This window comes from Gossypium raimondii, chromosome 1, assembly GCF_025698545.1.
Source record: "Gossypium raimondii isolate GPD5lz chromosome 1, ASM2569854v1, whole genome shotgun sequence".
NCBI lineage: Eukaryota > Viridiplantae > Streptophyta > Magnoliopsida > Malvales > Malvaceae > Gossypium > Gossypium raimondii.
The window spans coordinates 20,535,843-20,551,251 of NC_068565.1; the positions used below are offsets into that span (position 1 = coordinate 20,535,843).

The 15,409-nt window shown below is 32.9% G+C and overlaps 1 protein-coding gene across 1 annotated transcript; it reads right to left on the minus strand.

Annotated features, from left to right (window-relative positions):
• Window positions 1-10,718: 10,718 nt before the first annotated feature.
• LOC105786887 (uncharacterized) lies at window positions 10,719-14,903 on the minus strand. Its single transcript, XM_012613360.2, has 5 exons — window positions 14,717-14,903; window positions 13,705-14,630; window positions 12,127-12,335; window positions 10,855-12,017; window positions 10,719-10,739 (listed from the first exon to the last, which is right to left on the minus strand). Exons 2-5 carry the CDS (start codon window positions 13,854-13,856, stop codon window positions 10,719-10,721), a joined length of 1,545 nt encoding a protein of 514 aa, XP_012468814.2. The 5' UTR covers window positions 13,857-14,630; window positions 14,717-14,903.
• Between the last annotated feature and the right edge of the window lie 506 nt (window positions 14,904-15,409).

Sequence of the window (15,409 nt, forward strand, 5' to 3'; positions counted from 1 at the left end):
GTTTATTAAAATTTTAAATGTAAAACCAAAAATGTAAGGTTCAAGAACCTTACCAAAAATTCTCCTAAGTTGACTCAGCCTACACCACTTTTTCCTTCCCTTTAACGTTTTGTCCATCCCCTTCTTTGTTAACAAAGCTTGATAAGATAGCTCCCAAATAAGGGTTATTTTGATTTCCCTTGCATGCAGCCATGACTATCTCATTCCCTTACGTGAGGTCAAGAAGAATGAAGAAGAAGAAAATAAGGTACATTAAATTTTAAGAGAAGAACACAGGCTCGAACTTTGGAAACGACATTGTTAAGAGAGATAGTCACGAACCCTATTGGCACCATTCTAGAGAAGAATTATCTTTTGATCTTTGCTCAATTTTTTAAGCTTTATGTCAAGCAAATAGTATTAGAGTTCTATGCCAACTTGCTTAAGAGTATCGATGACCCCACTAGTAAGTTGCATCGCAAAGATTATATGCGAGGCAAATGGTACAAGTTTCGGCTTGCGCAAATCAGACACTTGCTTCACTATCCTTGTACTAAGGATGTGGAATTTAGGGAATCAAAAGATACCATTGCTGCCCATATTACAAACAGAGTCCACCTTACATGGCCTATTGGTTAATAACATCACTCTTCTACCTTGGAACCAACATATGCTACCCTCTATGCCATAGCCACGAGGAATTGGCTTCCCAACAGCTAGAGGCACAATGCGACAAAGAAGATGATTGCTTTTTTGAAGAAGGTGGAAGTTAGAATCGAATTTGATATTGGAGAATTGATCTTCATTGAGATATGCCAACATGTTAAAAATCTTTATAATAAGCTCAATCTCTCCTATCTTTCTCTCATATTTCAAATACTATTTTTGCAAAATGAAAAAAAATGTCAAGGCTATTGAGAAGTATGAAAAGATGCCTCTTGAGCCAAATTTCTCTCACAAGTGGTTAAAAGGAAGGCATACTATCATGGACCTTGGAATATGCAAGAGGAAGAAGCTTCTACTAAAGACACAACAATGTCTGGAACTATCGGCACAGATTTTGACACAGTTCCTGGTTCCTCAAGCATATCAGCTATTGTTGATTAGAGGCTCCTTAAGTTGCTTCCTGATGAAATTGCTACGAATGTGGGGCATATCAAGGACCTCAAATCATGCAATAGCAAGCTATTGGCCATGACATTGGATATTTTGGCCAAATAGCTTTGTTGATCCCTTTGCAATCATTGAATAAAAATGGGGAGTAGTAGTGGGTGATTATAGTGGTATGATTTTTTTTGGGTAACAATAACTACAAACTTAGGTGTAGCACCCCATACAAGACCCGATCGTTGAGTCTAAACTATAAGGTGTCACATTTATTTTCGAAGCAACTACGAATAATTTATAATCCAATTCATATAATTAAACATTCAAATACAAGTAAATTAGGTATATAAAATTATATATTCATTTCCGGGTCTTATACAAGCTTACAAATGTTTTAATGCTAACTCGAGATTGAATTAGAACTAAATTGTAGTGTTTAGAAAACTTTAGGTTGACGTCGCGATATTGGGGGTTCCTTATTACCACGCAACATACTAAATTGGCCTCATCGCAGTGACCAATACTCAATGTGAGCAAGATCTAAGATCTCAACTCTTGTGTCACAGCTTGAAAGGCCAAGTATAAAGAGGTAGAAGTTTGATTTTAGCAGATGAAGGAAAATAGTTGGCTGAAGGCCAAAGAATCTTCTTGGGAGGAAAATTTTAAGTCCTAAGAACAACGCCACTTATCGGAGTTAGAACATGTTTGCCAAATCAATGAAGAGGCTTTGAAAAAGTATCAAGACGACATAAAGAAAAATCTGGTGGAGGCTTTCACCACTTTGCAAGCAAATCTGGTCCTACACACCCAAGTGGCTGCAGGTCCCCTCAACTTGAGTTAGGTGAACTTCAATTGTCTACAGAAGGTCACCTTTGATTTTTTTAACTTCAATGTTTATAATCCTAAAGGTGAGGACTGGGTAAAGTTCCAGAGAGAATGGAAGCAATCGACTAACTTTATCACTTTTTCTGGGCTAGAACAAAAGAGGATAACTTAGAGGATTCAATAGATCTGGAAGAAGTCCCCAAGGAACACCTCTAACTAGATGAAGCCCCCACTGGACCAACTGACCCGCCAATTGAGGAGGGAAACTAAGAATTTTTTGTTTTATTGTATTTAATTTCATGTTCAATTTATATGAACTTTCTTATCTTATTAACGAATTTATAATTTTCTTTCCAACTATCTTACTTATTTCAACACTAACAAAATACCAAAGCATTCGCCAAACAAAAGTCTTTAACTTTACCTGAGGGACTAAACCAGGTCTGGTGTATTATGCATATAGGGCTAACTCTAATCTTAACTTCCAAAGGATTGACTAAATCGAAAACTCTGATACCAATAAAATTGTAACACCTTATACCCAACCCAATTTATCGAGCCCAAATATAGGATGCCACTAGACTTAAACACTTAATCAAAATTTTAAAACTTGAGAAGACTTACTAAATATACCTCTCACTTATTTATTACTCTAAGTTAAAAAATTTCACAGTACAAGTTATTGTTTACAATTGTTTTTCAAATAATAGTGTAAGATATTGAAGCTTAAATATTTATTTAAGGTAGACTCATTTGTGTCGTATAATATCATTTGCCATTTGAAAACATATTTGTAAATGTTCATTTGCATGCATAATATCGCACTTCAACAACTACGTTGACCCATTCCTGGCTTGGTCCCTTATTGGCGAACTAGTTCAACCTAAGAACCTGCACCACAAATGCACACCCATAAGTTCAGCACTTGGCGAGTCTAAACCAGTATTACCTTATAACACTGAGGTTGAAATTCTTGACTTCGTTTTCGACTAGGGCAGATACTTTCAGATTTCAGATTGGTGGATAATAATATACCAACTCTTCCCTTAGCCTTTTTATACATTTTCCACTGAAATGAAAGATTATAGACTTCACACCATATTCCAAGTCCTTCTTCATAATTCCTTTGAAGAAAACAGATTGATACTCATCACAAACGATATTCATCAGATTCTACTCTTGGTAGATTCTTTTGCATATTCCAACGATTGCCAAAATACTTGTTACCTTATGCCATACAGAATATGAAAGTTCCCAGATATGGCAGACATTTATACCACCAACATTCCAGATATCCCAAGTTCCCTATCATGGCGGTCACCAGGAAAGAATCAAAACGGGTTTACTGCTGAGAACTCTTTCAGATAATGCCTCATAGGTATGCCCAGATCTTACCATAAGGATAGAATAACAACTCGCCACAACAACTTCCCAAAGAATTTTGTATCCCTTCCAATCAAGAATTTTTACCACAAGAATTTGGTCTTCAGAGATTTCGCCAAAAAGGCTTTCTAGGGATTTCGATAGAAAGGCTTTTAAGAGATTCCTTGAGTTTACAGTCCTAACGGACCTTGTGTTTACGGCCCCAGTGGACTACATCTTTTCCATGTTGGCCTTCGTGTTTATTATTCTAGCGGACCAACACAATGGGTGTCATAGAGCCTCACGCACATGGTCTTACCCTGTCTCGCCATCTTGGTTTATTATCAAATGATGTCATAGGGCCTCACCCACATGGTTTTACACATATTGTATTCGCCTGTAAGGTTGGGCTGTGATTTGCTAGCCTGGTTTGCAATAAAGTTGCCCTACCAAAGGCGTCACAAATAAAGCTTCTTTCTACATTTTCTTGTGACAAATTTGTCAGTATTGGAATCATACAATAGGAAGGTATTAGACAATGACCATACTCACCTGCAACACAACTTATCACCTGTACCGAGACTCCATGAGCCAACTTATCACAATAGCATCAATTATAACATAATCAACATAAAAAGACATGCAAGAGTCAGGTTCAGAAGCTCACTAGAAACCTACCTTTACTTCGACCTAGGGTTTCTGTTTCGATTGTATTTCCTAATCTAAAAGCAGCAACTTCTTAAAAGATCATAAGATTTTCGTTAGAATTCTCATTACAAACATTTTACTAACATTTCAACTACATGCAACCCTCATGCAGGGCCTTCCTGTAACACTATTCCCTATTGTTCTAATACCTTTCATCATCCTCACTCTTCAACAATCATAACATATATGCTATAAGACTTACCAGAAGGCTGAATCATCCATTGATTAAACGATATCTTAGTTGAACCTTAACGAAGAGAATATCGAGGTTAGAAAGAAGAACTTGAATATTTAGTAGAAAGAAAAACCATTTAAAAGGGTCCCATCCTATAAATATACTCTTAGGCCCTCTAATTTCCCTACCAAATCCAGGGTAGGTAAAAGAAAATTTGACGAAGGTTAACCTCACTATTGACCAGTCATAGGGGGGTCAAATCAATCTAATTGACTCTAGTTGAGAAGTGATCAGCCATGCTGCTCGTGATGATTTTTTTAGTTGGCTTTTTTTAGTGTACAAGAAATCTTTCATACATTTTTTTACTTTTCTCTTTACTCTGATCTCTGCTTTTATTGCTATAGAATCGCAACAACTTCCATCCAAACTCAATATAAGATCCAACTGAACAGTACTTATACAAAACAGGTGTATTATATCTTGACGAAGACTCACGTTTGGCGTGATCTTAAAGACAATTAAGTTTCCAACAACTTTCTCATACACTTGACAGGCTCTTAGTGTTCAAACAATACTCTGAGGCATACCTCTTCATAGGTGTATTCTTTCTTCACTTGAAGATACTCTGTAATTAAATTTTTAGATACAACCAACAGGCGGATACTTTCACGCTAGACTACGCAAACACTCAGTCTCGCCAATGAACCAGTAGAGTGGTAGATCGTACTATCACAGTACACCAAAACAATTATTGGCCATACTTTACTCTCAAATCAGGTCCCCAAATTTTGGGGTGTGACACTCTAAATGTCTTTATGAAGCATATTAAACTTGGCACAGTACACCAAAACAATTATTGGCCATACTTTACTCTCAAATCAGGTCCCCAAATTTTGGGGTGTGACACTCTAAATGTCTTTATGAAGCATATTAAACTTGGCATGTTACTTTGGCCAAAATTTTTTGAATAATGGTATGATATAGGAATCATGGGATAAACTCCTTTCTTCAATTTGGGGTGGTGAATCTTTTATTAATCACCCAATTATCTTCAAGTACTTTGTGCTATACCCAATCTCCAAGCTATGAATGTCCCATGGTGGAGAATAAATAATGGAGTCAAAAGATAACTTTGACGATCTGAAATCAAAGGATAGTTGCACGACCAATAAGATAAGATTCATTATAGATTGTGTCCAAGCAAAGTTCAATGTCACATAGACCATGCATCATGAAATTTATGATAGCCTGATATGTAGTGGATCAGAAGACTTATTTGGTATATCACTTGCAACACAACATTTATCTTTCGAGTAAAGCCAATAGGATATGAACATGTCCACGTTTTTTAAATTCAACAATGTAACTATTTAAAACCAAGAAAATAGAATGTTAGCATATTATGTATTTTAGTTGAAGTATACATTTAATTAATAAATATTCAAAACATTATTACACGACCAAAATGATTCTTTATAGTGATGTCCTACATAAAGTATCAAAGCTTGATTTTAGAAACTCTTGTTACCAAATCTCAGCACGCTGACTAGGAATTAATGATAAAGCTTATTCAATTTGAATTGCAAGTAAATGTGATGAACAGATCTGGGTATCCATAAAATTGACAATCAGCCATAGCATCTTTGATAATTTAGAAACAAATAACGAGGACTCCCCCGTAAAAGTTATTAGACAACTAAATTTCCTTCAAGATCTTATACTTTTCTGATCATCTTTAATGTATTTTACCTTCAGTAGATGCTTATACATCTACAATCTCAGTAAAGTGTTACGATCTGAAACTCTGTGTTGGATTAGATAAGCAAAATGCTCTTTAGTTGTAACTCTTTTTGGCTTGCCCCTTTCTTTTTTGGGTGAACTAACGTACTTAATATCAGTAGTAATAAAACCATTGTCACCATTTGGAAACAAAAGAGGATATTGCATTACCATTAAAAGCGGGTGCAACTTAATCATCCTTTTCATTCCTTCAACAATTAATGCTTCAAATCTCTTTGTCTATCAAAGTCATCAATATCTCCAACAATTAATGCTGCTACTTCAGATCTAGTAAGAGGAGCATATGTTTTTTTGTATCATTTCTTTTTTCCTATCAACCTAAGCTTTAAAGGGATATAATTTGACTCCCTAAATCTATCTTTTACGGAACAAAAGTTTTTTACAATCTTATTGCATTAGTTAAGTATCTCAGTCAATCCTTCAACTATACTTCTGTCCATGTTTGCCTCTTGCTTGTCTTCATGAAATATGGCCATTCTATTAGAAGTTTCATTTTCTATATCATATATATAATTGGGCAAATTTCAGTCTAACACTTGAAGGAGGTAACAATGACCCTATCCTATGATGATTGCGGCCACAAATTTTGAAAGCATATGGACCTGCCCTATAAACTCTAATACAAATGGAGTTGCCAATTTTACCACCAATAGAACTAAATTTAAACATAGAATTATAAACTCTAATATTATCTCTGAAGCAGAACCCTTTCTATAATCAAGTAAATCGTCCAACAATATTGGAGTGGGCTCAAAAGATAGTAATCTAACTAAACCCTCTTGATAGCACAAAGAAAATGTGAGATTCTTAGTGCGTTTTGATGTATCAATCCTTTCTTCATAACACACCAAAGCTCTACAAAAAGGACAAATGCAATTAGGTCCATCAAAATCCAAAGATGAGAAACAACTTCCTAAATATATTAACAATAAGAACAAAATAAATAAAACAATTAGAGAAAATATTCATGATTTATATATTTAGTTAAGTCAATTAAATATTACTCACTAATGATGCGAACCAATCTGCACAATTTTTTTTACCACTACTCCCTAAAGCTTCAAAACTAGATTCAGATTTTCTTTTATTAACGTTTGGAATTTTGAATGCATACTGTTTGTAACTCTCCATTTGGACCAACCATAGAATGCACTCTTATATGAGGTTGAATTGGACCATTTCAATAAACATCTGACCTACAAACTTTTCTTATTTCTTCCTAATTAACTTTTGTATGTTCATTATTCACAACAACTATCTGCTCATTATTTGTCTTTCCTCTAGAATGTCTTCTTTGTAATTTGTTCATATGCACTCTTTCTAATCTCCTACCTCTATTTTGCTTCGATTCACTTACAAAATCCATGATAAACTATCCACCACTACTCAATAGCAATGAAAAATAATGCAATCATAATAAATATCTGCAGACAAAAAAATTGATAATCCAAGAGAAGTACATCTAGGTTCTTTATTCTAGGCAAATAATGGTTATGATTCGAATAATTTGATGTCATGTATTAGATTTTCGTTCTTTTTATCTTAATTTCTTTTTCCATTTGCTCAAATTTTTTTAAAAAAAAATTGAATTGTACTAAGGAGTCCAAAGCTTCTATAGAATATCTACCGCTAGCTTCATCCTTCTAAAATATATAATAAAAGTAAATGATAGTACTCTTACTCAAATTTATGATTGCTTTTAGTGGTATTGTAATACTCGACCACATTTAAATATCATCATTGAAAAAGATAAATAAACAAATCCCCAAAGCTAAACTACTAAGACTGTATAACAAAAATTGGCTTTACTTTTTACTGTTGACTTATTATACTTACAATAAAAAAATGAATAAACTAAGCACCAGAAAATGGATGTTCCCACTTCCCAGTATAAATCTATACTTGCAGTACATTGCATATTGATTCTTAAGCTAATTATTAAGGATTTGAGAGGGTAGTAATTTCTTTACTTTTTGTAAAGAAAAATGCAAGTGTACCATTTTCCTCTCTACTTGTGTGTTCTATGACACAGGTCATCATACCATTACAGACCACCCACCTATTTTCAGTAATTGCCAACTGAATTCTCATTGCTCTTTGATGAGACCTTAACCACAAATTCGATCCAATCATCACTTATCAACTCATTTTACTGATAGAACCCATGCATAGCTTTAGAGACTCTTGAAGTATCCCCAGAGATTCAAATTGCGGTCGCAGTCGCGTTTTCGATCACGTTGCGTTTATCGCGGTCGCTGACATAACGGATGCTATTGCGGTCACTGCGGGTATCGCGGTCGTGAATTTTTTTAAAATTCGCACAACTTATTGTAAAACATAGTAATTATAATTATAATTATAAAAAAAAATCACTTTTAATGATTTTTAGAGTGTTTTCTAACACTTATGAACCTTTATTAATATGATACGAGAACACAACTTTTATAATCATTAATTATTCTTACATTTATTTACTAATTTTCTAAGAATGTTATATTAACTAATAACAAAGTAAAAAAAGAGGAAATATTAAACATTTATCATATTTAATAAGTTTGAAAGTTTTATAGATAAAACAAGTGAAAATTCATACACGAGAGATGCCTTCAATATTTCTTGACAGTTTTGAAAATGGTGAAGATATAAACATTGCATCTTGCAAAAGGAAAAAGGAATAGATAAATGTATAGATTTTCATTAATTATTCCTATTTCCTACCACTTATTCTCACTCTCATTCTACTTTCATATATAATTTAACATGCTTCGATTCTTAATTATCTTTTCATAAAATATACTCCATTCATTTATCTAAAGATATATATTATTTTAAATATTTTAATATAATCAAAATTAAGAACAATAACAAAAGTTTTCTTTAAAAAAAAACATACCTTACCAATAATGATAGTGGTACGATTTAGTTTTCACCAATTAGTCGAATGACGAGGAAGATCAAATCCTTCACCTTCACTTTGGGAGCGTTCTTGACTTGATTCTCTTGGCCTTTGTCCAAAAATATATCCAAAAAAGTAACATTTTCACATTGGTTTTCATTTAATTGATATGGAGGATATATTAGAGGAGGAGGATACATGAGAGGTGGAGGTGGTGATACATTGGTGGAGGAGGATACATTTGAGGCTGGTATGGCATACCATAATTAGGAAATGGTGGATAATAACCATATGGTTGTGGATAACCATGTGAAGGTTGAAAATATGAAGGTTGTTCTGGTGGATAAAAACCTTGAGTGCTAGTAGATGAATCACTACACCCAAGGTTACTAGAACTCGATCTCCTACCAGATGAAGAGCCTATAGAAGTATGCTTCTTGCCTTTTCCCTTTGATGGAGCTCTAGGTTCACTTCTATCTCTCCTAGGTTCAGGAAACATATTTCCATCAAACTCTGATCTGTCACGAAAATGTGCACCAGTGGTACCAACCTCATATACTCTTCCATACTGACTAGAAGACCTAATTTCACCTCTATCACCACTATATCCATCATCCTCATCAATTGGACTTAAGCCACCACCATCGGGTCCATCGCCACTCTGACTTGGAGTTGAACTAGAACTTGAATGAGACAAAATTTGTTGTTGAGATTGATCAACATCCATTTCATCATTAGAGGTATCCACAGGCAAATTTTCACCATCTAACAATGGATTCTCTTTCTCATGAAGCCATTCTGATAGTGGATCAACATCTTCAAAGATATGATCAAGGCTGATAGGATTAAAACTAGCATTTATATCATCAGTGCTCATTCTTTTTTGAAGCATCATCTTAAGCCTCATATTATAATAGGTAAACACTAGTTTTTCAAGTTTTTTATACTTTAACCTATTTTTTGCCTTGGTGTGAATATAGCTAAATGTGCTCCAATTTCGTTCGCAATTTGATGCTGAAGTTGTTTGACTAAGCACTTTAATTGCTAATTTTTGTAATTCGGGAACACATGTGCCATATATTATCCACCACTCAGCTGCATAATATTATTTAAATTTCAAAATAACTTTAAAATGTACAATATAATTAAATAATATAAATTAAATTAAATAATTTAATTAACTGTTTACCCGGATTCATTTGCTTCCAAGCTCTTTGTGCCTGTGGAGTACCGAATGTCTCATGTTTATCTCTAAATAGTAACAACTGCATAAATAAAAGATAGAGTAAAAATAAAAATAAAAATTCTATTTCAAATTATGTAACTAAGTTACAAATAATAGTACTTGAATCTAATCTGGTTAACCATTCTGATTTGAGTGTCAAGAGAAGGTTCTAATCTTTCAATTACTGATCTTGTACCTTCTAATGTTTCTATTAGTACATTCTCAGAATGCTCCACCCCAAATTGAAATTGAGGATTGAGAAAATAACCTAAGTATAGTTTATAAGAATATCATCAAATAATAATCTAAAGCTTAAAATAATAAAATATAAAAATAGTTCTTAATTTTATGAAACATTTTATCTTACCAGCTGAATGCAAGTCGGAAAGCATAAAATTCCATCTATTGTCAATAATCTTTTCATACTCTGTGAAATATCGATAATCTTGTTGAATTGCTCGTTTAGCTTTATCAACAGCATCATAAATAAAGCCCATCGTTGGTTTTTCATCGCTATCCACCAGCCTCTATACTTTTACTAAGGGCTCGTAAACTTTTATGAGGTCATTGGCTTTTTTCTAAAAATCTTTTCCCAAAACAATTTTTTTGGCTTCATAAGCAGGCCCTGACTTTTGCTGTCCTCACTTTGATTCTTTAAATTCCTATATATTCATAAGAAAAATTTAAAATAATATAATTTAAATTATTTGGAACTAATAAAATCACTAAAGGTTGCTAGATTTAAGTAATTATATTAACTAATTATAAAATACTGACCTTTGAATTGAACATTTCTCTCAGACCTTGCTTTTGTCTTGTTATCTCCTCAAGTTGAATGAAATGAGTTGCAAATCGAGTAAGAGCGGGGCGAAGTATTTGTTTCCCTTGTGTATACTTCTTCATCAAATCAACAGTCCAAATGTGATTGTATATAAACCAAGTCACTTTCTTTGCCTCATCTAACACTTTTGCTACACTATGCTCTTTCTCAATATCTTCAAGGCATAAATCTAAACAGTGAGCTACACATGAGGTCCAATATAGATGTTTTCTTTTCAACATTAATTTTTTTCCACTAGCTTTCATTGCTGCCTCATTATCAGTCACTATTTGGAAAATGTAATTTTCTCCAATTTCTTCTATAACTGAATCTAACAAACAGTAGTAGAATTCAACATCTCTACTACGGATACTTGAGACATCTACTGATTTCCAAAAAATGGTTCCTTTACTGCAATAAATAAGGAAATTAATGATGTGCATTTGATTCAAACTGTTGGTCCAACCATCACACATTAGAGTTGCACCCAAATCTTTCCAATGAGTCTTTAGTCTATTTACCCAATCATGAACTCGTTGATACTCTGACTCCAAATACACATCTGAAACCTCATAAGGTGTTGGGAACTTTACACCTTGTCCAACTTCTATTGACATTTGAATTAAGTTATACAACTGTGGAGAGCTTGCTAATTGAAAAGGAAGTCTTTCATATATTAAAAATTTAGATACCGCTTCACCTATCTTCCTTCTAAAACTCTTCAAAAAAGAGCCATTGACCTTTGGTTGCTTTGAACTTTTGCTTCTAACCAATTCAGGTATAGCTCCCCTTAAGGTAAACTCAGACTCACTTGGGATGGATTTACTTGTTCTTTCTCTATGATATTCTCTAGCTAATCCTTGAGAAGATCGCCCTTCTTCATAAATGTTATCCCAAGCACCAGTACTTCGTCTGAATTCTTCCCTTCTATGCCACTCATGTTGTGATTGAATACTTTCTCGAGTTGCTTGCCTTATAGCAGAAACCTCATCAATGAATTCCTCGTGTTCATCCTCCTCTTCTCTCAATTGAGATAAGAATTCATCTTTTCTCCTCTTTTTGTCTACTTTCTTTGTGTTTCCTTCTTTCAGCAAATTCATCATACTTTCTCTAATGACACCTATTAATAAAATAAAAATAATTCACGTTTTATATTATTATCAATTATATATAATCTTTATTGATAAATTTACAATAACATTTAAAAATAATAATAAAGTATCACATACCAGTAACATTAGGGCATGGTGCAACATTGTCGGTTTTATGAGCAATGTGCTCTTTAAATTTTGTTATTCCTCCTTTCACAACTTTACCACAAAGTTTACATACGATATTTCCTTTCGCATTTGGCACTTGAGTTCCAAAGTGCCAACCTATATCATTACTTGGTGCACCATCCAATCCTTTAGTCGGGAACTCTTCACATGGTGGCATGCTTTATTTTTATTTATATATAAGAAACATAAAAATATATTTAGAAATATAAGCAACTCATTTCTTATATTATCAACAATATAGTACAAAAAAAAAGTAAATATCATTAACATGAACAATTTAAATTTATTGTATAATCCATACATTATTTATTTTTTTAAAAAAAAAACAACAATACATTATAACCCATTATTACTTGGTTCCAAAGTTTTTGGTATAAATAGTTTGTTTTGTTCCATCTTAATAAAATTTAAATTCAAATTGGACCAAATTTAAAAATTCAAAATTTTCTTATTATGCAAACTAAATTATATTTAAAAATCTTTTTTAAACTTTCTTAAGTTAAATCTAAAGTTTTTTTTCTTTATTGTGTTAATTTTGCTAATAAATGAGAAGTCTTTCTAAAGCTTCTTCTTCTTTTCTCTCTAATATGAGTTTATAAATATTTGGGTCAATACAAGATTCTTCTTTAGATTTTGGGCTCTTTCATTTATAAATATTTGGGTCATGCAAGATTTTTCTTTAAATTTTGGGCTCTTTCATTTATAATATTTGGGTCATGCAATATTCTTCTTTAAATTTTGGGCTCTTTCATTATTGTTTCTAAATAAAATGAATGTTTTTTTCTCTTTTCTTAGATATGTTTTACTTTTTTATTTACTTGTTACAATTAGATTCTTAAATTGCTTAACATTTATATTTGAAGGTACCATTTCATTGGAAATTTAACTATAAAGTACATGTCATATTTAACTATAAATTTCGTTGGAAATTTAACTATAAAGTACATTTATATTTACTCAAGGGACTTAAGGGGAAAATTAACTATAAAGTACATGTCATATTAAAAATTGTGTCCAGAAATTTATATATGTATTTTTAAATTTAATAAAGAAATTTTCTAATAATTATTTTAAGACAATTTTTAACAATTGACAGGTGGATAAAAGCACAATTTACATGCCTATTTTCTAGTGGTTAAAATGGACGGTGGCTGCCCCTAATTAATGAGTAAAACAAGAGTCAAAGAAGAAACAAAACAGAGCAGCTCAGCAGCATGCCAATTGCCAAATCAATAAAGCCACAATCCAAAACAAAAAACAGAAAAAATAAAAGAAAATGAAACGATTCTTTTCTTTCTAATCTATTCCCTAACCCTAACAAGTAACACCCTAACCAGTAGCCTCCAAGGCTCCAAAAGTCTCCAACTCATCTCAACAAAAATGGCCGAATCTCTATCTCTACTGCTGTTGAAACTTCAAGCTTCAAATGGTGTCCTCAATAGTTAATTCTAAAGAACATATTTGCACTGCACTGCAGATTCAAGACAAACAAGCAAAAATCAAGACAAAATTTCAGGTACTACTTACTTGAAAATTATCGATCTCTGAAGTCTGAATGTGCAAGTGATTAGGGCAGGCCGGCAGGGTTTGCTTTTCAGATTCAAGTCCTCGGCAGTCGGCTCCTCCTTGCTTTCATCTGCTGCTTGTTGTTTGCCCATATATAAGAAACAGAATTTCATATTTCTTTTTCTATTGCTTTTGAGTTTTGAAACTTTTGATTACTTTTTTCTGTTTTTTACTTCTTTTTAGTTTTTTTGATTGAAAGCTCTCTGATTTTGCACTTTGCGGGTAGGGGAATATATTCCCTTTTGTTTTTCATTGTTTCTGTTGATATTTTTGTTTGAGGGGATGACTTTTTTTTAATTTACTGTAACGGAAAATAACGGGAATAGCGGCCCGTTATTGCCGCAATTGGCCGTTACCCGTTAAATTGCAGCCGCGACCCACCGCTATTGGCGTGACTCCGCTTCACACCGCTATTTTCAGCAAAAGCGGTTTCGGACGTGCCGCTACCGCTATATAACGGCCGCTATTCTGGTATCGGACCGCTATTTGAATCCTAGCTTTTAGCTATTCTTTTTGTTAAGTTTGCTTCTATGCTTTCATTTTCTTATCATCTTTTAATGGAAAAAGCCATCAGAACCAACCTTGCTTGACACTACACATTGCCAATTGAAATTAACTTCATTCATAATAGCACATCAAAAAGAAGAAGAAGAAGAAGAAGAAGCAATTCATCTCACAACCCATTACTTTTACCTTCAGCATGCACTAAAAAGACTAGTCCTAGTAAAAGAGGTAGAATCAAAGCCAATCATCTTATAATTATTATTTCTAGCAGCCAAATGCAGACGGATAGTAAAGGCATCAAAATAAGTTTAGTAAGAATCTTTCCCTCTTTCAGTCTAGTAAAATCAACCATGAACAAAGACCGATCCAAGATGAAAGCTAAACTGAAAAGCAACAAATCAAAATGCCCAAAGTTAACAATATTAAAATTGACAACCAATCAAAAAATATACAAGGAAGAAAAAATTACCTGTAAACTCAAGATGAAAGCTTCCTAGTGCAATGGGAAAATTGCAAAGGGAAAGAAGATAATATTAATCTTATACAACTATCAAATAGAAATGAATCACAACACTTGGGATAAGAAGAAATCTTTTTTTCTGGAAAATTTTAATCCCTGCTAATTTGTTCATCTTTCATCAAGTGAACAAAAGAGCAAAAACTAAACGACACCGTTAGACAGAAGAACAAAAACTATAATAAATAAAATTTAGTGGTATAAATCGATTGAGCAGTTAATTTTCAATCACAATCTTACTTTAGCACTGCATTGCTTGTCATTTTTCCCGTAAAGTTGAAGATCAAATGGTTGGTGAGATGCTAATTATCCATATGCTGATTTAGCTTCTTCAAACTTTTTCTTTTACACTTTGGAGTATTCAACAACCATACTCAACATTACCTTCCATTTATTGCTTATATTATATATATTGATTTCAAAATATCAATTTAATCCATATTTTTATTTGTTATAGTAAGTTCTTATTAATTATTTTTGTAGTTTCATAAGTGTTTAAAAATAAGTCCACTGAAGTGAATGAGTTGAATAGATTTATTACCATACAAAAGTTCTTGGAGTTGCTTAAAATCAAATTCAAAATGCTCTTACTATTAAGTCAAGAATTTATTAACAAATACAAAAGTTTTAATTATACATTTATCT